This window comes from Equus quagga, chromosome 3, assembly GCF_021613505.1.
Source record: "Equus quagga isolate Etosha38 chromosome 3, UCLA_HA_Equagga_1.0, whole genome shotgun sequence".
Lineage (NCBI taxonomy): Eukaryota > Metazoa > Chordata > Mammalia > Perissodactyla > Equidae > Equus > Equus quagga.
The window spans coordinates 19,644,868-19,670,122 of NC_060269.1; the positions used below are offsets into that span (position 1 = coordinate 19,644,868).

Sequence of the window (25,255 nt, forward strand, 5' to 3'; positions counted from 1 at the left end):
GTGAACTTAACCACTTGGCCACAGTGCCGGCCCCGAGCATGTCTATCTTAACTGGATATTAAATTAAGTAGAATATGCCTAGTCACAAGCCATTGACATATGTCATCATCTGTTGTAGTGTATCTTAATAAAAGTAGTACATTTTTCCAAAGATGAAAACTTGTTTATAATGTTGTGTTCTAAATATAAATCCCCAAACCAAAACTTTGATATCTTTGATCTCCATTGATGTTACTTGTTACATTCATTCATTCAGCAAATATTTGAGTGCCTAATCTATGATAAGCTATGGTGACACAAATAAAAAAAGGCAAAACCTGCACCCAAATTCATAGCACAGTTTTGAAAGCATTCAGTTAATGGTTTAAGTAAAAATGTGCGTAGGTTCCAGGCACCTATGGAGGAGGGGTGCCCAGATGCTTAAAGTGATTAGCTATGGCCTCTTGGAGAGCAAAATCTCAGTAAATAGGCTTTTTCTTCAGACAGAGAAGACTAATCAGAGGGGAAAAAACAGACATAGAGGTATGACTGGAGAAGTAGTTCAATACTATCAGATAATAGATTTCATGAGGGCAAGTGAGAATAATGAGACCGGAAAGGTAGAATAGTAATATAATGCTTACTCTGTGCCAGATTTGTCGACTTTACACTTTTACTCATTTAATTCTCAAAACAATGCTATGAGGTGTAGTTACTATCATTATCCTCATTTTATGTCTATGCAGTGGTCCTGGAAGAACCCAGCAGGCCACCTGAAAGGGGAAAGCCTTTATAACTTATTACTTCACTCATGGACTGTCCTTAAAGTTATTCCTTTTATATCTCTGTTTCCTCTTGATCTATATGTAGCTCCAGTTTAGTATATTGAAAAACTCATTAAAATGGGAAATTAACTTGCATATAGACTATGGATTAGGTAAATGGTACTGTATCAATGTTAAATTTTCTGATTTTGCTACGTGTACTTTGGGTATGTAAGAAAGTATTCTTAGAAAATGCACACTGAAGTGTTTAAAGATAAGGGGCATGATATCTGCAATTTGCCAGCAAAATAACTCAGAAGAAATATTATGAATATGTGAGTTTTTATATATATATTTATTTGTGTGTGTGTGTGTATTGCCAGGGCTGCCATAACAAAGTACCACAAACTGGGTGGCTTAAACAGAAATTTATTTTCTCACAGTTCTGGAGGGTGAAAGTCTGAGTCAGGTGTCCAGCAGAGTTGGTTTCTTCTTAGAGCTTCTCTCCTTGGCTTGTAGATGGCTACCTTCTCCCTAGGTCTTCTTGGCTTTTTTTTCTGTTTCTCTTCTTATAAGGATGGCCATATTGGATTAGGGCCTACCTTAATGAGCTCATTTAACATTCATTACCTTTAAAAAGACCCTGTCTCCGAATATAGTCAAATTCTGAGGTAACTGGGGGTTAAGACTTCGATATATGAATTTTGTGGGGACACAGTTCAGCCCATAAGAATACTCTTTTTTTTTTTTTAAGATTGGCACCTGAGCTAACAACTGTTGCCAATTTTTTTTTTTTCTGCTTTATCTCCCCAAACACCACCCCCCATACATAGTTGTATATCCTAGTTGCAGGTCCTTCTAGTTGTGGGATGTGGGACTCCGCCTCAACGTGGCCTGACGAGCGGTGCCATGTTCGAGCCCAGGATCCGAACCCTGGCCTGCCGCAGCGGAGTGCACGAACTTAACCACTCGGCCATGGAGCTGGCCCCTAATACTCTTTTTTAATTTTTGTATTTTCATTTTGTATCCCACAACTTTATTAAACCCTATTACAAATACTTCTATAAGTACACTCTTTGAAGTTTTTTTTTTTACACACACTTTTTTCCCCTTCTTCCTCAATTCTTATACCTTTTATTTCCTTTTCCTCCCTTTCTGTACTAGCTGAGACCTCTGATTCAGTGTTATATTAGAGAAGTAGTAACTGACAACCTTGTCTTGTTCCTCATCTTACAGAGAATGCCTTCAGTGTTACATAATTTAATGTTTGCTGTAGGTTTTTTGTAGTTATTCTTTATCATGTTATGGCTGTTCCTTTCTGTTTTGGATTACAATTTTTAATCATGAATGGTGGTGATATTTTTTCTGTATCTATTGAGATGACCATACTATTTTTCTCTTTTCATATGTTAATGTATTATATTACATTAATCTATTTTTCAGAGCTAAACCAACCTTGTATACCAGGGATAAACCCAGCTTTGTCGTGGTGTATTGTAATTCTCTCTCTTACTGGTTTTGATTTGCTAGTTTTTGTTCAGGATTTTTGCATCCATATTTCAGTGACATTGGCTTGTAATTTTTCCTTCTTGTATTGATCTAATATAATTTTGGCATCAAAGCAAGCCTCATAAAATATGTTAGGAAGTCTTCCCACTTTTTCTCTTTTCTAGAATAATTTCTGTAAGATTGGAATTAAATGTTCATTGAAGGTTTAGTAGAACTCACATATAAAGCCATCTGGACATGTGGTGTTTTTTTATGAGAAGATTTTCAAAAACTGATTGAATTTCTTTAATGAATTTAGTATTATTCCATTCTGTTGTTAAATTGTACTTTTTTAGGAATTTATCCATTTCTTCCCAGTTTTCAAAATTATTATTTTGAACTTGTTCATAATATCATCTTGCGCTTTCTTTTTTTAGGTTATAAATGCTTTTCTTTTTTTTTTATCCAACTAATTTTATTGAGATTGTAATGGTTTATAACATTGTGTAATTGTGGGTGTACATTATTCTTTATCAATTCCTGAGTACACTTCATTGTGTTCACCCCAGTGGTCCAATTTTTATCCATTACCATACGTATGTGCCCCTTTATCCCTTTCACCTACCCCCAACCCCCTTCCCATCTGGTAAGCACTAATCTGTTCTCTTTGTCTGTGTATTTGATATCTTCCTTATATGAGTGAAACTATACGGTGTTTGTCTTTCTGTGTCTGGCTTATTTCGCTTAACATAATACCCTCAGTGTCCATCCATATTGTTGCAAATGGGACAATTTTGTCTTTTTTATGACTGAGTAGTATTCCACTGTATATATATACCACATCTTCTTTATCCATTCATTTATAGATGGGCACTTGGGTTGCTTCCACATCTTGGCTATGTGAATAATGCTGCAATGAACATAGGGGTGCATAAATCTCTTTGGATTGTTGATTTCAACTTCTTTGGATAAATACCCAGTAGTAGGATAGCTGGATCATATGGTATTTCTATTTTTAATTTCTTGAGAAATCTCCATACTGTTTTCCATAGTGGCTGCACCAGTTTGCACTCCCACCAGTGGTGTATGAGGGTTCCCTTTTCTCCACATCCTCTCCAACTTTTGTTGTTTTTTGTCTTGGTAATTATAGCCATTCTGACTGGTGTAAGGTGATGATATCTCATTGTAGTTTTGATTTGCATTTCCCTAATAGTGATGTTATCATCTTGCTCTTTCTTAATCTCTGGATCATCTGCAGTGATGTTACCTTTGCCATTTCTAATAATTTTGGGAGCTTTTCTTATTTTTCCTCAACCAGTATTTCCAGAAATTTGTCAGTAAATTATTTCAAATAATTAACTGTAGACTTTTTATGCTCTCTGTTGTGTTTATTTTCTATTCCTTTTTTTTTTCTGCTGGTTGTTTTCTTATTTCTACTTTCAAGTTTATTCTTTTTCTAAAAATGTTTAGCTTACTCATTAATTTTCAGCCTTTCCTTTCTAACAGTTCAAGTTCATTAATTTCTCTATAAGTTATCACTCAAGCTGCATCTAACAAATTTAGTTAAGGAGTTTTGTGGTTATTAGTAGGTTTTAAATATTTTCTAAGATGTGTTTTTCTTAATATCCAAATGTGATATTTTTCTGTTATCGTTTTTGCTATTGATTTCTCACTTCATTGCAGTGTGGTGAGAGGATAAATCATGGTGTGTGATGGCATCTTTTGAAATTTGTTAAGCCTAATATATGGTCACTTTTTAGGTGTGCCTGAAAAGAATGAGTATTCTCCAACCATTGGGTACAATATTCAGTATATGCTCATTAACTGAACGTACTTACTTAACCTTTATCTATCCTTAGTGCTGAATAAAATCTATCTTAAGATAAAAGATATTAAGATAGGGGCCGGCCGGGTGGTGCAGCGGTCAAGTTCGAACATTCCACTTTGGCAGCCCGGGGTTCGCTGGTTCGGATCCCGGGTGCAGACATGGCACCACTTGGCAAGCCATGCTGTGGCAGGCGTCCCACATATAAAGTAGAGGAAGATGGGCACGGATGTTAGCTCAGGGCCGGTCTTCCTCAGCAAAAAGAGGAGGATTGGCAGCAGTTAGCTCAGGGCTAATCTTCCTCAAAAAAAAAAAAGATATTAAGATAATGTCAAACTATTTGTCTTTCTTTATATAGAGTGGTGAGGCTGAACGGCAATATAAAGGAACTTTAGACTGCTTTGTGAAGATATACCAACATGAGGGAATCAATGCATTTTTTCGTGGTGCCTTCTCCAACATCCTTCGTGGTACAGGGGGTGCTTTGGTGTTGGTATTATATGATAAAATTAAAGAATTCCTTAATATTGATATTGGAGGTAGTTCATCAGGAGATTAAATTGAGAAATGCATTTATTTAACTTGTTAAACATACAAGTTACATAGCTGATATTTGTGTACATTTTGATAGTGTGTTATTATTGTCAGTATTTTCTTAAAGTGCTAAGTCTGCAATAAGGCATAAGCTTTTTTCAAGGATTTAAATACTAAAAATCAGATAAATGTGGGTTTCCTTCCTACTTAGACTTAAACTCACTTTAATGAGACATTTTACTTATTATAAATGGTATATTTTATTTCTATCAGTTTAAAATCCTTTTCTTTTGTAATGAAAAATTAAAATGTATAATGCTAAAATCTAAGAAATGAAAGTGTTTTCTTTTAAAATGCTCTTCTTTTAATATAACTGTCTTCCCATCTTTTAAAAATCATATGATACAACAAATATTTCTTAAAAGTTTATCAGGAGTTGTCATCATTATTCCTGTGGGCTTAAGTAAGCTTTATTCTACAACATCTCTACTAAGACAGTTCAGGTATTACTATGTATAGTGTTCATGGTATCATAGCTTTTAATAAGCACAGATTCTAGATCTGATCATAAAAAATTGATGATGACTTTAATAACACTGTAAACCTGTAGTTGGAAAATAAAAGATATAAAATGGCATATCTGCTAACTTTCATGTTTAAAATAAATAAAATCTTGCTAATGTGAATATATCTTCAAACCAAAAATATCTTCTTGATAACTAGTTTGTGTACTCTGTATTGATAGTAAAGGAAGTTTAATACTGTTATATCTGAGGGTTTTTTCCCTTGATTCTAATTTTATTAATAAGCAGAGAGTAACAAAATTTTTGTCAGAATTGGGAACTGGCTTAAAGACAGAAAACAGGGTTTCCAAAGTGCAGGAGTCTATCTTGTTTTTCAAAAATGTTGTAGAAGATAGTATATTTGAAATCCCCAAGATTTTAAAGTTTTAGTGGGTAAAGGAGTGTTAAGCTAGTGGGGATACATTATAGAAAGATTTTGTGAGGCTGTGAGTGGGCAAAAATGGGGTGGGTGAACTTCCTGCTGCACAGGGGCAAAGTATATTTCAAGGAAAATAAATCCAAACTATACTTTTTAATATATTGGTATTATCAACTTGAGAAAAAAAATTAACTCTTTTGAAAACCTTCAACGTGAGTTCTTGCAGTGGTCAACATATCACAGTTTATAGAAACAAACTACAAGATATTTTTCTTTCCTTCTACACTATCAGTAGTTTTGTTTGCCACAACAAAGGGAAGATTTAAGATGGCTCAAGGAAAACCAATTATAATAATCAATAGTCTCCCATATAAAGATTAACTAAGAAAATATACAAGTTTTTAATCCATACAGAGACATACTTAGAGTAAAGAAGTCTTTGAAATCCTGAATGACATGGATAGAAAAAAAAAAAAAATTTACTAGTGCTGCTTCTTCTTGGGTAGAGAGTTATTCTTGGGTAGGATTTTTAATTTCTTGCCCTAACTCTGTGTCCCCAAATAATACCTAAAATTCTGTTCTGAGTGCTTCATTCTTTTAGTTCTTCTTTACCTAATTCATTAAAATACATCCTCCATAAAAAAACATGTAACCCTTTAGGTTTGTAGTGATTTATACTTAACTGAAACTACATTTATTTTGGTGAATTTCACATTGTTTTCTCACAGCAGGTTTTGCTAGAGAAAGACCAAAAAAAATTACTAAAAGGCCAGAAGCCTCTGAAGAAATTTTTACTATTTTTTTTCCCCATGGAAGATTAGCCCTGAACTAACATCTGCCAATCCTCCTCTTTTTTCTGAGGAAGGCTGGCCCTGAGCTAACATCCATGCCCATCTTCCTCTACTTTATATGTGGGACGCCTGCCACAGCATGGCTTGCCAAGTGGTGCCATGTCTGCACCCGGGATCCGAACCAGTGAACCCTGGGCCACCGAAGCTGAACGTGCACACTTAACTGCTGTGCCACTGGGCTAGCCTCAATTTTTACTATTTTATATTCCTACTCTGGATTGATGTTTTACAGTAATGGAACTATGGTACACTTGAACTAAAACTTCTGAAATAGTTTCTTTGTTCATAAACAGACATTGTGCTTCATAAATAAGAAATGATACCTTTGTTCCTCTTTAGCTATTTCACCTAAATGTAAATTCAAAAGGGCTCCTTTTCTTCCACCATATCTTAAGTGTTAGTATTCTCTAGCAGCCAGTCCTAAGCTCTTTTTGTACTTTATATATGCTTCCCAGTTCATTTCTTCTATACGTTTAGTTTCCGATACCATCTATATGTCACTGACACTCAGATTTCTCTCTTGCCTGGCCCAGATTCCTCTAAGAATTTCCAGATGCAATTCTGACTCTCTCTTGCACCCCTTTCTCTGTATGTACCACAGATTTCTCTAACCGAATATTTCTAAAACCTAAGTCGTCTCAAATCAGACCTGCTTCTCTTTCCATAACCCCTATCTTGATTAACAGTACATACCAATTCTCCCCAGTCACCCACACTAGAAACCTGGGAGTCATCTTTGCTTTCCTTCTACTTCAGTTCATATAGCAAATAGATCACCCACTCTTGTACATTCTGCTTTCTAAAAATTTCTTGTAATTTGTTCTTTTCTTTCCATTCTGACTTCCATTGCCTTAATTCAGGACTCATTGTCACCAAGGGCAGCTGTTAATCCTTCAGTGAGGGTAAAGGCTAAGCTGCTGTAACAAAGAGACTCAAAAATACAGTGGTTTAAGAGAGACAGGTGTTTCTCTTAAGTAATAGTTGGGAGGTGAGCAGTCAAAGATAGCAGAGTACCTGCTCCATGAACTCCTCCAGAAACCCACCTTCCTTCAGTCTTTTTGCTCTAATCTCTTAGAGCAGGGGTTCTTAAAAATTTTTGTGCGTGGACACCTTTGGCATTCTAGTAACACCTATGAACCCTTTGTAATAGTTTTTAAATGCATAAAATAAAATTCACAGGATTACAAAGGAAACAATATTTGAAAGATGGTTATTAAGATATTAAAAAATACAAATTTGTGATATAGTAATTATGTGTTTCTTTTAAACACATTTATAACAAGATCCAATGGTCTAATAATTACTCTAATTTCATAGTATTGATGATCATAAATGTTGTTTGAAATGATATATCCAACAACTAAAATGTAGTATGAAAATATCTGATTTCTATTGGTGGGAAAAATCACATCCTCTTACTACTACCATGACTTGTGCCCACATTTATAATTGAAAGAAACGTTAAGTTTTAGTTAAAGAGGAGTTTAAGATACCCCCCCTTAGTTCTGTCTGTGGATTACTTGGGGATCTGGGGACCCCAGTTAAAGAATCCCTGTCCTAGAGCATCGTAGTCATCTGCATAATCAAAGCTGGGTCTCTGGCTAACTTGTGTTCTTACTTACAGGAAGGGGGAAAGATAAATCAGTGTAGGTGGAAGAGATTTTAACCAGGTGAGGTGGAAGTTGCACATGTCACATATACACATTGGTGAGACTTTAGTCACACGGCCATACTTACCTATAAAGAAGGTAGGAAATAGAGTCTGTAGTTAAGCAGCCATATGTACAAGACAAAATAAAAAATTTTGAAGGACAAGTAGGTGTCTGCCACAGTCTCCTAAGTATCCCCCATGTATCCAATCTCACCTTGCTCTAATCCATTCTTAACCCCACCACCAAAGTATTTTTTAAACTCCAATCTGATCATGTCAGTTTCCATCTATTTCAGTGCCTCATTTTAAATATGTTATAGCAGTACTTCCTGACATCTAGGTCGTCTGGATTAGGGCAGTTTTTGCAAGTCTAGGAGTCCATATGCCCACTAAAATTGAAAATTGAATTTAAAAATTATATTTTATATATATATATATAGCATTTTTATTCATATATATACAAGCTTTGGAGATTAGCAGAATACAGGTATATGTTGAAGTGTTCTTGAACTCATAGTGGGATGTGGACATTATTGTTTCAATAAGTGCTAAAAAGTAGTTACTTTGGGAGGCATAATTTTTTTACATTAGAAAAGGGTCCTCATTCTTAAAAACATAAACTACTGACCTACAGGATAAAATAAAGACTTCTTGTTGTTAGACTGCCATACAATATCCTTCATGGTCTAGCTCTAGACTTCACCTGGACATCATCTCTGTCCTTCTAGGCACTGCAGGCACACCAGTAATTTCTCATTCCTGAAATACAGTATGTTCTTTGATGCCGCTGTGCCATTGGACCTTATTTTTTTGTCATTTCTTTTGTACCTTCTTTTCCTTCTGCCCATTAGTTCCTTCCTTTTCATTATCTACCTCCAAAGTTACTCATTTTTAAAGCATAATTCTAAAATTATTTTCTCTGAGAAGAACTTCCAGCTTCAAAGGATCCCTCCCTCCAGACAAGTGTCCCACTTCTAGCCGTTCAAACACAGAAGCTTTTAGACTTCAATGCAAATTTCTACTGGTACATTTATTATAGGGTGAAGTTTTTACCTATTTCAGCAACTATTTATTGCGTACCCCATAGTTCATGGTCTTGACTAGTGGTGAAGCATACAAAAACACATACATTCCATACCCTCATAATCTAGTAAAAGTCATAATCTAGTAAAGATCAGAATTTAATAAAATGGATAAATAAGTGGTAGAGGACAGGATGTGAAAAATGTAAGACAGGTACAAAGTGCTAGCAAAAGAAAGAAAGTCAACTTGAGGCAGTCTTGGGAGGCTTCATGATAGCTTACATTGTCTTAAACAGCACTGAAGATTTTAAGCATGTAAAATCGGTGCTATATCCCAGAAAAAGATAGTGACACAAAAACTTGGAGAAATTCGTCATATTTGAGCAACTGTAAGTGGTCAGACTGGCTGAGATGAAACAGTAGATGTAGAAAAGTGATAGGAAAGAGGGTTGGAAAAGTAAATTGAAGGTCAGCCCATGAAAGGCTTTGAGTGCCAGAGTGAAGAGGTTAGATAGTGGAGAACTATCACTAAATTTTTGGTCAGGTGAATAACAAAGTCAAAGCAATGCTTTAGGAAGATAGCTTGGCAGTGTAATGGGGGAAAGACTGGGTAGAGAGACCAGAGAGCAAATTATAGCAATAAGTTGAAGTAGAGATTCTAGATATTGCAAGTATATGAGCTAAATATCTAGCAATATGGCAGATTGAACTCATACAGATACCTTCCCCGACAAACGTGAACATGCTGGATAAAATATAGTAGTCCCTCCTCATCTACAGAGGATACTGTCATTCCAAGACTCCCATTGGATGCCTGAAACCCTGGATAGTACCAAACCCGATATATAGTATGTTTTTTCCTATACATACATACCTATGATAAAGTTTAATTTATAAATTAGACACAGTAAAAGATTAACAATAATAATAAAATAGAACAGTTATAACAATATACTGTAATAAAAGTTATGTGAATGTGATCTCTTTATATCAGAATATCTTATTATACTTACTTTTGTGTTGTGAGATGATACAGTGCCTATATAATGAGATGAAGTGAGCTGAATCACGTAAGTATTGTGATGTAGCATTATTTTTGGACCGTGGTTCACCATGGGTAACTGAAACCACTGAAAGCGAAACTGTGGATAAGGGCAGACTACTGCATATCCAAAAGGGTATTTTTTAACAAAAAGGGAAATAACGGATGTCAGAAACAAAGAAGATACTCAAGGCCAGTAGCATAGCTGGGAGCTAACACTGCAGCATCTCACAGGGTTCAGAAACCCATACAGACACTAAGGGTAGTTTTGACACCCACATATAGATAGGAGTTTTGATCTTGAGCCCTGGTAAACTACAGGAACTGAAACTGAACACACTATGCCTACCAACCACACAAATTGTCCAATAAAGCTGAAAGCTTGGAAGGAGTATTTTAGTTAAGAAGAGAGACTAAGAAAATAGGCACCAAACCATAGGAGACAAGGAAGATTGCCAACCACCTCAAAGCAGTGAGTAGGAAAAAAAAAAGTCATCTGTGAGAAATCAAGACACCCAGGCTTGTACCACAGCCAAGTGTAGAACACACATACACATACACACATAAACAGTATCTGTATGGTACAAGAATTCTAAACTGAAAAATTAAAACTGGTCTAGGACCAGTGGAATTTCCTCAGGGCTCTGACAGAAGTACAAAACCTCTCTCTGGGACTCTTCTACGACCCAGGGTACACAAAAGTTCCACAGAAATAGTAGCCTTACTGAAGATAAATTCATGGTCAAAACATTATAAACCATATGAGGAAACAAGCACTGTGTGGCAGAGTTGGTAGATACAGCAATCAGAATTAGCACCCCCAAAACTAAGAATGTGATAAAATAGTCTAAAAGAGACTATTGGAATGTTTAAAATGATTAATAGATTTTTTAAAGGAAGAGAAAGAATGGAAATAGTACAGTATGAAAGAAGAACAGATGAGTTTGAAAAAGAAAACTAAAAATGGTAGAGTGCTTGAAATTAAAAACATGACGAAAAGAGGCTAAAAGTCGTAAAGGTTAGAATAAAGATACCCTACGCCTTCTAATAGGAGATCCAGAGGAAACTGAAAAGAAGAGTGAGAGGCAATAATCAAAGGGATAATGTCTGAGACTTCTCCAGAACTTCCAAAATCCACACTTAGAGACATCATAATGAAACTGCAAAATATCAAAGAAAGAAAGATGAACTAATGACTTACAAAGGAACAGTACTTAGACTCATCGATAATAATGGATGTGAAAAGATAAGGGAAAATAACTGTCAACCAAGAATTCTATCTTAACTAAACTGTTATTTGAAAGTTAGGGTAAAGAAAGTTTTTCAGACAAAAACAAAAAACCAACAGTTCACCATCAGAGAACCTTACTGAGAGGAAACTGAACCCAGAAGGAAAGAGTGGGGTGCAAAAAGCAACAAAGTAAACATGCTGGTAAACCTACAGAAGCACTGTCTGTAAAAGACTTTTTGATAGGAGAAGTGACTTAACTTGGTGAATTTGGGAATAATTTAGCCTCTTTCTCACTTCTCTTGGGAGCCTACACACGTTCTGGTCTCTCCCTCCTTCAGTTTTCAAAGGGGCAGTCCCCAATGTGGAATTAGGTGTATTACTATAACTAGGTAGGTAAATCTGCCTGGGGTACAATAATTACAACCCCGTAGACACATTTCTCTAATATCAATGTTATCAGTAATATTTTTATCTCCATCACCTACTCTTCTATCTTAATTGTTTGAAAATATGGTATCTAATATGGTATCTAGAAGGAAATTTATGCTACAAATATATGTATTAGAAAACAAGAAAGACTGAAAATGAACTACATGTTAAACTCAGGAGATTAGAAAAAGAACAAAACAAAGGAAACTATTGAAGGAAATAAAGAGCAGATGAAATAGAAAACAAAGACTATGATCATAAAGAAGGCAAGAAAAGGAAAAACCAGGTCTTTTAACATACCATTAGTGATAAGAACCAAGAAAAAAATGTTAAGAATGAAAAAATGGACATATAGCTACAGAAGATATTTTTTTAAATCATAAATGGAATAATCAACTTTATGCCAACAATGTGAAAAACTAGATGAAATGGTAAATTTTCAATAAAATTATAAATCAATATTGATTCAAGAAATAATAGAAAAACATAGACTATACTCAGTAAAGAAACTTAACCAGTAGTCATAAATCTACTCATAAGCTCCCAGCCAAGATGGGTTTTCAGGCTTGTCATCCCAAAACTTTGCCAGAGAAAAGAAAAAAAAGAGGAAACCTCAACTTCTTCTATGAAGCTAGTATAATCTAGTTATCAACAAGAAGAATAAAGAAAGGAAAATTAAATCTTATAACTACAGATGCAAACATTCTAAATAAAATAATCACAAGCCAAATCCAGTGTATTTAAAAACAATCAGAACCATCATGGCCTAGCTGGTTTATCCCAGGAATGCAAGGATATTAGAAAATCTATTAATATTATTCACGACATTAACAGATTAAGGGAGAAAAAAGATCATTTCAATAGATGATGAATAACATTTGTTAAGCTTCAGTATCCACTTATTAGAAAAACTTAGCAAATTGGGAAAATATGATAATTTTAACTTTCTTACATCATGAACACAGAAGTACTTTTTTTTTTAAGATTTTATTTTTTTCCTTTTTATCCCCAAAGCCCCCCAGTACATAGCTGTATATTCTTCGTTGTGGGTCCTTCCAGTTGTGGCATGTGGGACGCTGCCTCAGCGTGGCCTGATGAGCAGTGCCATGTTTCGCGCCCAGGATTTGAACCAACGAAACACTTGGCTGCCTGCAGCGGAGTGCTCGAACTGAACCACTGGGCCACGGGGCCAGCCCCGGAAGTACTTTAATGTTAGGCACAAGACAGGGATGCTCACCACTACTGCTTATTTTCAACATAGTTCTGAAGAGCTTAGGCAACATAATTAGGAAAAAAGAAGTAGAAGGATTAAAAATGAAAAAATTATTTCCCAGGTCATGTGGCTCTATACACAGAAAATCCAAGAAACTACAAATATTAGAATGTATGAGAGTACAGCAGGGTTGCTGGACATGGATCAATATAGATAAACCAATATACTTCCTATATTCTACCAGCAGCTAGGCATAACTACCAGTTATTGGTCTTTTTGATGCCAGGCACCATTGCTATGCTAACAGTATTTAATCATAAAAACACCCTAGTAGGTATATTTGTCTTCATTTTAACAGATTTTGAACCTGGGACTTGGAGAGTTAAGTAACTTGCCGAAAGTCCTACCATTAGTAAGTTACGCAAGCCTGGGACTAAAACCCAAGTCTATGTGACCCCAAACCCTGTCATACTTCTAGCTACTAGGTACTCTCATTTCCTCCCGGTAATTGTAAAGAATGTGGTAACAATCCCTTGCTCCTAACCTCAACTGTTTCTTTTTACTTTGATGTTTTAAGTGTTTAGTCGAAAAATTATTCTCACACCTTCAAGTTTTACAGACAGAAAGCATGGATAAATAAATGGTCCTAGGAGTTTCAGGATATTCTGGAATAAATCTAGATGGTGGCGGGCCCAAAAGGAGGATGGCTGAAGAGACACGTGAGGAGAAAAGGTAGAAGCCACGAGCGCCCTGCGGGCCTGGCGGCCCAGGGTTCTCTTGCGACGGGCGGTACCCAATCGACGCGCGGCTCGCGCGACGCCTGCTGGGACGCGCCTCCGCCGAGTCCTGCCGGGTCGGGTCGGAGAGGACGGCGACGACTGGGAGCCACCACTCTTCCCGGGTGCTTGTGAAATGGAAGAAAGGTGCAATTCTTTCATGTAGAAAGAGTGGAGTCAAACAATACTGTACATTCCAGTTTCCTCAGTATTGCCGTCGAAAATGGATTTCATGTTCCTCATAGCAACAGCAGCAGGAGCTATCACCATATTTGCTGCTACTGCTGTTGCAGCATTGATGGTAGCAAAAAGTCTAAATGCTTTTAAGAACTGGGCAACTAAGGATAACAGGGCTAAAAAACCTCGCAAGAAAGTCTCTTTCAAGACAGAAACAGATAGGAAACAGGAAACAAACGAAGAATTGGGCAAGAGGGACGAGGAAAGACACGAAGAATGGGGCGAGAAGGAACAGGAAACATACGATGAATTAAGCGAGAAGCAAAAGGAAACACAAGAGGAATTGGGTGAGAAGAAACTGGAGCCCCGCGAAGAACTGAAGGAGAAGGAGCCAGCCAGCCAAACTTGGTAAGTGTAAACCATAACTTGGTTAAATTTCAGACCGACGACACACGCTGATCAAATGAAGCAGGCACACAGCTGGACCACAGTGGGCTCCTTTTCCGCCGACCAAAGGGCAGGGGCTGGAGGCGATGCCCAGGCTTGCCTGCTGTCACAGTGACTCACGCACATACGTAAGGTCACTTTCCCGTAAAACTGGTTTTCCGAGGGCAGGGTTAGCGGAGGAGACTGCATGTGTGAACGTGTGAATGATGTGAAGGAAGCTACACGAAAGGAAAGCTCGTTTCTTGACCGAAGTTTGGATTTTGATACTTCGAGCCCTGTTAAGGGAAAAAACCGCACAAATTTGTTGAGTCGGTTTTGCCTGTGAAGCGCAAAGGACTCCTTGCCCTGGGATCGGCGTTGCCCCCTGGCGTGGGGCGAGGCGAGGCCGCCGCCGCGCGCACAATGGGCGCCACCTCACAGAGCCGGGCGCGGCGGCGGCGGCGGCGGGCGGGCGGCAGGACCCCGCGGGCAGACGGCGAGCGCGCCGGCCGGCGGCACATGGGCCCCTAGGGGCGGCGAGGCCGACGGGTGGGTGCGCGGGCTGCGGGCAGGCGGGCGGGCCCTCGGGGCGACAGGCCTGCCCCTGGGTGCCAAAAACCACCCCAGGGGGCGCTTCCAAATAGGTTAGCCAAGCGCCGGGCCCGCGGCTGCCTCTCACCTCTACCAGCGCAGTGCGCCCGGCCGCCGCGCGATGGCGAGCAAGCCAGCTCCGCTCCCCCCTCTCTCCTCCCTGATCCTCCGCGCTCCGCCTTCTCCTCCCTCCCATACCCGGCTCGCTCAGGGGCCTCCATTTTCCAGATCTTTCTCGAACCCGCAGCATCTCAGGCGGCCGTTGCCCGAGTGCTGACGGAAGCGGCCGAAGTCGAGGCCCGGAGCATCCTCCAGCGCGCAGAGGAGGCTCGCGCGCGTCCCCGGCGGCCGAACGCGCAGGCGCAGACCCCCGTAACTGCCGGTTGGAGGCGGCCGAACCGCAGTGGAGAGAGACCGAGGCGGCGGAGGCTGCGGCGCGGGCGGCCTCTCCCTGCTCCGCGGTTCCCCGGCGCGCTGCCCTAGATTTGATGTGCGGCCGCTTCGGGTCATCTCACCTTTGCTTCCCGTAGGAGTCGCAGTCCCAGGAGCAGCAGCCCAGCAGAGGACGCGGTCCCCACACAGGAGGCTTCAGCGCCAGCACCCCGACCTTCAGGCGGCGGGATGTCTGTGGTTGGCATTGACCTCGGCTTTCTCAACTGCTACATCGCTGTAGCGAGGAGTGGCGGCATCGAGACCATCGCCAACGAGTACAGCGACAGGTGTACCCCGTAAGTGCCTTGTCTGGTCGTCGCCCCGACCCTTACGGTGGTCCTGCCTGCAGTTTCTTCGGACGCGCGCCGAACCCTGAGATGACAGGTGCAGTCCGTCAGCTGCAGTCTCTGGAGACCGCTGGGCGGCGGGCCCGGGGGGAGGCGGACTTGGTCGCTCTGCAAAGCTGCTTTTCCTTCAAGGACAGGGACTTACGTCTTATACTTAGTGCATCTCTCCTTTCTGTACGCACACACGTGTCTCCCTGCCGCCCGACCCCAGTGGCCCCGCTTTAGTTTTCGGGAAGGGGTTGGTGTGGAACCGCCTCGACTTACTGAACATTGGGGAAAGGTCTCTGCTCACCTCTGGTGGGGCTGGCGTGGGGTTTTCCACCGCGGGCCGGTGGGTCTCCCCGGCCAGCTGAGTAAAGAACTCTTCATTCATTCTTCCCTTCCTCTTTTCTCCATCCTTGCGTGACAGCATTCTCTCGGAAAAGTAAGAAATGAAACCTTAGACTGCACACACTGGAAGATGAGTTGCAGGTTCATGGGGCCTGGAAAGCACTTTTTTTTTTTTTCTTGCTGAAGGGGTTGAGATGTGCAGGGTTTTACCCCAGTGTCCTTGAGAATTCGAGAATCAGGGAGGGCGTCATTGGCCTCTTGTATTGGTAATGTACGTCCATTAATGGAAAGTCGTGGAGTTAGAACCTGCCAAAAGCGTATTTATACAGAATGAGCTGTTGCGGAGTCCGAGGCGGCTGTCTTGTATAAACATGATTGTGGAGTGATTCTATTATGAAGACTTGATGAGAGACTTAAAAGGAGTGGCATTATGTCATGGAAACATGTTTCCACATGTTCCATTGTTTCTCTGGTCTGAGAACTTTGTTGGCAAAGAATATTAGGGATATGAAAGGCTAGCTTCTTGTTATAGGCTCCCGTTACTGGTAATTTTATGAGGAAATCAAAAGTTTATGTCTTAATTTCTGTGGAAAGGTAACTAACCATATTAATTTCACCCTTCGGAGTGGTCCAAAACATAATACTTTAAATATAAGACTAATCTTAACCAAGATCAGCGTTAGACTAAGCCTTTAAATGATTAAATTACTACAGTTCTTTGAATAGTTTTAATATATGTCAAGGAAATGTTGAAGAGTAGCTTACTTGGAGCAGTCTCTGCTTTGGTTTCTTTCAAAGAATATTCTAGAAGGTTTTATACCACCTTTTTCTAGATGTATGCATTATATTTCTTCTATTGGAATTTTGTATGTTTATATTCTCAAATCTGAGCATAGATCAGTTAATCTTCATTGTACTCTTAGAACTCTTGCTTCTCCTTTTTACATCTTTTTCTGGTTTTTATGCACAATGAGAGGCTGAAGCAGTAATTGTTAACTATTTATGACTTTATCTCTACAAGATTTTGTTTTAGGCCGCAACAGATACGGGCTTCTGCCAGAAAAGGATCAGGAAATTCCACTCTCTTCTTTCAGCAGAGTAGGGTTAATGGGGGCAGTCTTTCGCTTCAGGGACTTAGCCTATGGAGAAAAAGTGAGAAGTAGGATGGACATTCCCCTTAAAGCCTTATCCTAAAAGATCAGAAATCAGAACTGTAGGACAGATAGTGTATTTCCAGGCTCAGAAATCTTAGTAGCGAGTCCATGATTCTTTAAAGAGCCTGGCCAGACTTACAAAGAGAATTCTTTAAAAATTAGGCTGCTCGTTTGAGTCTTCTAGAAGTCTCCTTGTTACTGTTCTTAGGTACATTGGCTAATTCTATGGGGCTGAGATTTAGTATGGTATTTCTGACTTGTGGGTAAGAGAAGTGCTACTCATATCTAGATTTAATGAGCCTAATCCAAACTAGAAATTTCCTAAGGTGGAGGGATCATATTCTTACTTAGCTTGCATCAGAAACTCTGCCCTTGTTCCCATGGCTGCGTACTATCATTTACCTCGGGAATGTCTCTCTTATCATTACTGAACTAATACTTCACTGTAGTCCCGTGTTCTTACGCTGTCTGTCTACTTTGTGGGACTTAAATTATTGAATGAAAACATAGCTCTTCCTGATCCCTGGACATTTATTTATTGAATGCCTGTCTTACAAAAAGCTTTATAACTGTTAGAGAACCTGTAACTTTTCTAATATGCTACAGTATTTAATAATAGATATAAACTAGCTTTCACAATTTTTTTTTCCATATTCCAGTTGCTGACATCAAGGTAATACTATGTGACACGGCTATTTCTAAGATGCAAATACATTATAAAAGGATCCTGTGGAATAGTGGAGGGAAATGTTTGATTTCTTGGTTTCAGCGTCCATACTTTTTCACATTTGTTTCATTCTTTAACATAATTATATATACATGGGAGGATCTTATAATATAAATCAAGAGAAACAGTTTAGTGAAAAAAATAGCTACTTAACTTTTGGCCTACAATTAAGAGACCAAAGGCAAGTAATTTAACCTACTAATTCTCCAGATTCACCTTCTGTAAAGTTGGAGTGGTTGTACTAGCCTCTCTTCTAATGCAGAAGTTGGAGAGGGAGAAGGAAATTAACATGCAAAAATTGAAAAGGAAAGAAATTAACTGTTTTTTCTGAACATTGCCTTATTTTAAAAAATTATTACACAAAAAGTATTTTACCTGTTCTGCTGTATTGTAGACGTACAGGCACATTAAAAGATGAAAATAAAAATTATAATCCCTCCGCCCAGAAATAAAACTTCCAGATGGCTTTCTCTGTGTGTGTTTCAAGGGTAGATTATACTTCATTTTCTGTTTGGTAATCTTTCTCTATGTAAAATATTGCTATGCCATTAGTTTAGTGTTTGTATAATCATTTCCTTAATGTAATCCATCTCTTATTGAACATTTAGGTTGTTTATATTTTCTTTTCATAAGCAGTGCTGCAATAACTATCTTTGTAACTAAATTTTTGACCCTTAATTCCTTCAAATGAATTCCTAGAAGTAGGATTACTGAGTGTGCTCATTTTTAAGGCCTTAGATATCTTTGTAAATTAAGTATAGATGTGGGGATTGAAATTTCCATCTCAGGCTTAATTATATCAAAGTGATTAGTTTCACTCATGGGAAAAGAAAACTGCAGCCAAGAATCCTCATTCAATATCAGATTAAAGCATGTGGCCAACCAAAACATGCTGCCTGTATTGATAATAGTGATTGCCGTGTGCAGCATTGTGCTTGCACTGTCATAGACATATCATACCAATTCTGTGAGTTTGGTAATACTAGCTGTCTTTTTCCATAAAAAGCCTAAAGCAAAGTTAAGTATCCTGGCCAAGAACTAGTAAGCAATAAAATGGATTGAGTTTCAGGCCTCTTTGGCCCCAAAACCTCAATGTGCTTCATAATCTGTTGGGATAACAATAGTGTATATGTACCAAGTTAATGGGGATGTAAAAATCAAAGAGACAAATCCCTGGCTGGGCAGTTATTGTATAGAGAATCATCTTTGCTCTAGTATCAATAAACTCATCTACTTTGGCTAGTTTCTAAGAAATATTATATTCTTTTAAAATGTTTTAATATGCTTTTATGTTATTTTAAGAACATGTAAAAAATCTTATTTCATTTAAAAATTCATAAAAAATATATACTAGCAAAAAATATGATAGTGTAGACATATGGAGGAAAGCAATGTGGAAGACAATATTAACAATGAATATTTCTTAGAAGTAGAGTTATGGAGGGTGTGCATTTAATATGTAGTCTGTAATGTTTGGAATTTTTATGAACATATTTTACAATAAGGAAAATGGATTTTTTTAATGAAACCGTTTGAGGAGATCTTTGTTAGATATATTGCTTTATCATCAAAATTCTTATTATTCAGTTCTCTGGTTTTCTGTCTTCATTACTTTCTCCCTATTTTTTTTACCAGTGTATGAATAATCTGAAAATATGGGAAAATATTGTTTATACACTGTATTTCAGATATGTGAGATGTCCTCTTCAATGCACAGAAGTAGAGATCACTTATGTTGGGGTATTAAAAATTTTTATGCGTAGAAACTGCTAAACTCCAGAGGTTATCAGTGGCTGTCATTGGGTAGGAGGACTTTTTATGGTGATGTCAGTTTGGAGAGTGGAGGAGGCTTTAACATTTTTTATTAGTCTTTCTAGTATATGAGTTGGTTTTGTTTTTATGTTTTACTGTGGGCTTATGCTAACTTTGATTTAAAAAAATATTTTAAATGCTGAAAAAGTATACAAAGTAAGTCTGCCCCTTTGTCCCTTCCCAACCACCTCCTAAACTTTAGTATGTTTCTATTTTTCTGCAAGTATGTGAGTATATCTACATAACTGGGATTTTAAAAAATTTTTTTAACAAAAGTAGAATTACGTTATATGTATTTTGCAGTTGCTTTTTTCAAAATGGATTATAGACATCTCAAACTTGAACATACAGCTATAATTGACCTCATTCTTTTTAATGGCTGTATTGTATTCCTTTGATAGATACACTACTATTGGCAGACATTTCAAAGTATTATTTTCCTGTTGATAAAAATTCAATGAATAGGTATGCTTTTGTTTTTTGCTGAGGAAGATTAGCCCTGAGCTAACGTGTGCCAGTCTTCCTCCACATTATTTGTGGGCCACTGCCACAGCATGGCTATGGCACGAGTGGTATAGGTCCACACCTGGGACTCAGACCCATGAACTTGGGCCACTGAAGCCAAGTGTGCCGAACTTAACCACTACCCCATGGGGCCAGCCCCTGCGCTTTTAAAAAAAATCAGATTGTACTGAGATGAATGGAAGAGCAGATTGCTCACTTTTTAGCACTTTAGCCAAATCTAGGACTATAAAATCTTTTAGTATAAATATGATCTACAACAAAATGAATCTCCAGTCACTGCCTTGAATTTGTGGGTAAGAAATTCTGAAAATTTTCTAGAAGGCAAAGCATGGCAAGTACAAATGACATAGTACCTTTTATGAGTTTAAGATGTTTAACATGCCATTGGTAGTCTTTTTAGTATGTGGTCACCACAATACAAATTAATGAACGTAGTTGTGTTCTGATAAAACTTTACTTATAAATATGGGTGGCAAGTGGGAATTTGAAACCCTCTGGTCTAGGCAGTCATAATCAAAAGAACTTTAAAATTATTGTGCATTGCTATTTGTCTTTGATTTACTGGTGTTTTAAGTAAGATAATCAGTTTTTCAAATAATGTATCAAATCTAATAATTGATACTTAAGTAATATATCTAATGTACTTAATCAGCTTTTTAAATATTGTGTCTACCTATGTAAACATCTGTGTGATTTCTGTTAATGGTTTCAAGTTGTGAACCAATTTATTTATGAATTATGCTCACTAAAAGCATTTGGAAACTTAAAGAAATTTTTGTTTTTTATATGTTAAAATTTGTATCTGTTGTCCATATTGAAGGACTGGAAAGTCTTTCTTATTACTAAATCGTCTCTGCCTAGAAGAAGTCTTATGTTTCTAAGTAGCAAGCTAGAAAGCAAATGGCAACAGTGAGTCCTTTCCAGAACATGTCTCCCTCACCCTCTTCTAGGGCAACTTTTTTCCAGATAGGTAAGTGTGGGAAACAATAACCAGATGTTTCCCTTACTGCAGAACTTCTCAGATCCCTTAGTTTGTAAGTATTGGAACACTCCAAGAAAAGAACATTTTCCCCACCTTATTTGAACCTCTAAGGAATTATATTCCACAGAACACTGTTTGGAAAAGGATGGTATAGGACAGTGGTTCTCAACTGGAGGAAATTTTGCCCCCCAGGGCACATCTGAGAATATCTGAAGAAATTTTTGGTTGTCACACTGGGAGTGGGAAGGGGGTAGTGCTACTGCTGTCTAGTTAGTAGAGGCCTGGGATACTCTTTAAAATCCTGCAGTGCACAGGATAGTCCCACTCCCCCAATGAAGAATTGCCTGACCCAAAATGTCAATAGTGCTAAGGTTGAGAAATCCTGCTCTGTGGACATCTTGGCAACCATAGTTGAAACTAGTTGCTCAGCAGTTGACAGTTTGATTCAAAGCCAAACTGGCAATGTAAGAAGCTGACCCCTTGATTTAAATCAATTGATTGCCCTCTCATATCATCATTAATTTTGCTATTGTGTTTCTTAGCATCTACTCAAAGATTGCAGAAGAGGCTATAAATAGTAATTGTGATCTGTGGAAACTGGCAAGGGAAAGCCAAAATTTTTTAAATAGGGCTGTTTTTAAAGTGCTAAGTGGTAAAATCAAGAGATTTTGAATCCCTAGTGTGGAGGTTGACAAAAAAAGCAAACAAATTTGGAGACTGGTGACCTCTTAAGTGAGAAGTCTCTTAGTCTGCTGGCATTATGTATTTTCTCCAACATAATTATGCTTGTCCTTATAAAAATAGGCATTATAAGAGAGACAGAAAATTTATCTTAAATTTTAAGAGAAAATACAAATACAACTTTCTTAAAAGTAACCCCTGTCATTTGATTTTTTATGCCCTCTACTGTGAAAAACGACATAGGGCATTTAAAAGTTTTGCTTGTTTGTTTAGAATTTTGTGACATTCTTTGAGAATCTTGGGCGACCACTATGGTGGTAACATTGGATTGGATGTTATAGATTTAAGCTGCATTGTAAACCCTCTGTTTGTTTTTAGGTATAAAATGGAATTTCTAAACAGTGCTTAAAATAATCTGTAAAAAGTATAATATAAATGGATTATGTGATATACATTTGGATAAACTATTGAATATCATCTCTTATAAAAACTTTTATATCAGCCTAGTATGTGGTGTAACGTTTGTTTCTCTTGGTATTTAAGTTGGGTAAAAGTTTTGAAAGAGAAGAGGTATTTATTTTGACTTTCTGAAAATCCTTGGCAGATATTTATTTAATGGTTGTGTTCTAGAATCTTTTGGAAAAGGAAGGAGTTTGAAGACTTCTAGCTATCTGAGAAAGGTTTTCTGTGTATTGAAACTGGGTATTTCCAAACTGTAACATTGAATTTTTTTAACTTTAAAAATTGTCTACTCTTAACTTCAGAGACTATCTGATAATGGTAACTGTTTAGCTTTCTCTGGGAAGTGATATATGTGTGAAGCGTATTTCAAAGAATTTAACAGTTGATAAATGATAGTTGAATCAGTCTTATTTGGATTTAATGTTCTAACAGAAGTTAAACTCATGAGCATCAACCTAAGAATAAGATTTTCTGTGCACTCAAGTGATGGTAGTGTAGTATTGAAAAATTAAAAGTATTCAGAAGTGTGTCCAAATAATAGAGTTGAGAGAAAGACAGATTATAGAGTAGGCTAAGAGATGGCAAATCCATATTTTCTCTGAGTTTTAGGGTGGAATACCAACCATCCATATAGGTTGCCATATTAGGTATGCAAATATCTATTCTGGCAGAGACTATGTTGAATCAAGGAGTTATTTGCAAGATGTGAAGATGTCACCTGAACCACTGATTCCTGCTATATCCTAATTTTCCTCTTTTCACCGGATCACAGTTAGAGAAGAGTAACTTCCATTATCTCCTACATCTCTGCACCGCTTTTAACAGTTTAGCTCTAAATATATATCTACTCGTACATCTCAAAGATACCTCAATCTCAACATGTCAAAAATAGAACTTGTGATTGTCCCTCCCCAAACCTGTCCGTCTTACGAATGTTTTCTGACTCATTGAATGGTACCACTATCTACCCTCTTAGGCAAACTGGAAACCCAGACATTATTATTGACACTTGCCTCTTCCTATTATCTGTTCCAGTACTGTTCAATATAAATATAATGTGAGCCACACACATAATTTTAAAATGTTCTAGTAGTTACATTAAAAAGATAATAGGTGAAATTAATTTTAATGTTTAACTCAGTATATCTAAAATCTTATTTCAACATAGAATCAGCATTTTAAAATTGATGAGATATTTTATATTCCCTTTTAAATGTTAAATCTTCAAAGTCCAGAGTATATTTCACAGTTATAATAAGTACATCTCAGACCCACAACTAAAATATACAACTATGTACTGGAGAGACTTGGAGAGAAAAAGCAGAAAAAAAAATAAGTACATCTCAATTCAGACTAGCCATATTTCACATGCTTAATAGCCACGTGTCTGGTGGTTACTGTATTGAACAGTGAAGATGTAGTCCATCAACAAGTCCTTTGAACTTTACTTCCTACATATCTCTTAATTCTTCCCCCTTCTGTCTTGGATGCCACCATCCTGATAGATTACTGATAACTTCTACCTCTCCTCCCATTATTTCACACTGTAGTTAAAAGGATCTTCATCAAACTCTCCCCTAATTCCATCCCATCATCATTTACTCTTCCTTCAAACCTCAACACTTCCTCAGGTAAGCCTATCCTGATCCTTCTCCTCTCGGTCAATTCCTGCTATTATCTACCCTCGTAGCACTGTTTGCACCCTCTTTTGTAGCACCTACTCTACTTTCATTTGTGTGAGTCTACGGTACTGTAAGTTTCAAGAGAGCCAAAATCATATCTTTGTTTTTTCCCCCTCACTATTATGTATCTAGTAACCAACAGAGTGCCAGACATATAGTAGTCAACAAACATCTGTTAAAGTGACTAAATGAACTTAACAGCTTGCCTTCCCTGAAAATCCAGTGTTCCCCAATATAACAGTGTCTTGTTCAGCCCTTGAAAAGCACTTTTCTGGGATCTTTCCCCTTCAGTTTGTGTTATATATAAGCATGGAGTCTTCTCTCCATTATTCCACAGCCTTTAATGAATTCCCATTACCTGCTGAAATAAATTTTGAATTTATAATTTGTCATTTGAAACCATGTATAATCTGGCCCCAATACTGTCTATCAAAATGTGTTGTGAAACTAGCTAACTTGTGTTCTTCCTAGTCTCCAAATAAACTTTACCCTTAGGAGCCATCTTTCCATTCATTCAATAAGTACCTTTACTGTGCCCAGTTAATGATCTAGCTATCCAGTAGGACTTTCTAATCTACTATATATCTGTTCTATGTATGTTCTGTTCTGTATTCCCACTGGCTACATGTGGCTCTTAAGTACTTGAAAGTTGGCTTTTGAGGACTTGAAATGTGACTGATGCTAAGGAATTGAATTTTTTATTTTAGTTAATTTGAATTTTACTAGCTGCATGTAGCTAGTGACTACCATTGGATAGCACAGATCAGGGCAGTGGGGCATATATTATCTACCCTCATGGAGTTCACACCCTGGTGTGGAGATACCTTCAGTAAATAAATAAATTGTATCTGATGTTGGTACATGATGGAAAAAAGTAAAATTGGGTAAATAGTAGGAGATGGATATATTGGAGAGGAGCAGAAGTGTTTACATAAGATAGAAAAGATGTCTCTCATAAACTGACATTTGAGCAGAGACGTGAGAGAAGTAAGAGCACAAGACATGTAGACATATTTAGATATGTTACAGAGAGAGCAGCATTTACAAAGGCCCTGAGACAGAAGTGTGCTTGCCCTATTCTGGAAATAGTAAGAAGACGAATGTGCCTAGGTTGAAGTTACAGGGTAGAACAGCCAAGGAGCAGACCATGAAGAGCTTTATTGGCTGTTGAGGGACTTAA

The 25,255-nt window shown here is 37.8% G+C and overlaps 2 protein-coding genes across 2 annotated transcripts in view; both read left to right on the top strand.

Moving 5' to 3' along the window:
• The window catches only part of SLC25A31 (solute carrier family 25 member 31), a 32,916-nt gene extending 28,301 nt beyond the window's left edge, over positions 1 to 4,615 (top strand). The window contains exon 6 of the mRNA XM_046657582.1: positions 4,415 to 4,615. Within this exon, the coding sequence (XP_046513538.1) occupies positions 4,415 to 4,615 (201 nt within the window). The remainder of the gene's footprint in view (positions 1 to 4,414) is intronic.
• A 9,216-nt stretch (positions 4,616 to 13,831) lies between these two features.
• The window catches only part of HSPA4L (heat shock protein family A (Hsp70) member 4 like), a 59,620-nt gene continuing 48,196 nt past the window's right edge, over positions 13,832 to 25,255 (top strand). The window contains exons 1-2 of the mRNA XM_046657461.1: positions 13,832 to 14,332; positions 15,472 to 15,669. Of these exons, the coding sequence (XP_046513417.1) occupies positions 13,971 to 14,332; positions 15,472 to 15,669 (560 nt within the window). The 5' untranslated portion in view covers positions 13,832 to 13,970. The remainder of the gene's footprint in view (positions 14,333 to 15,471; positions 15,670 to 25,255) is intronic.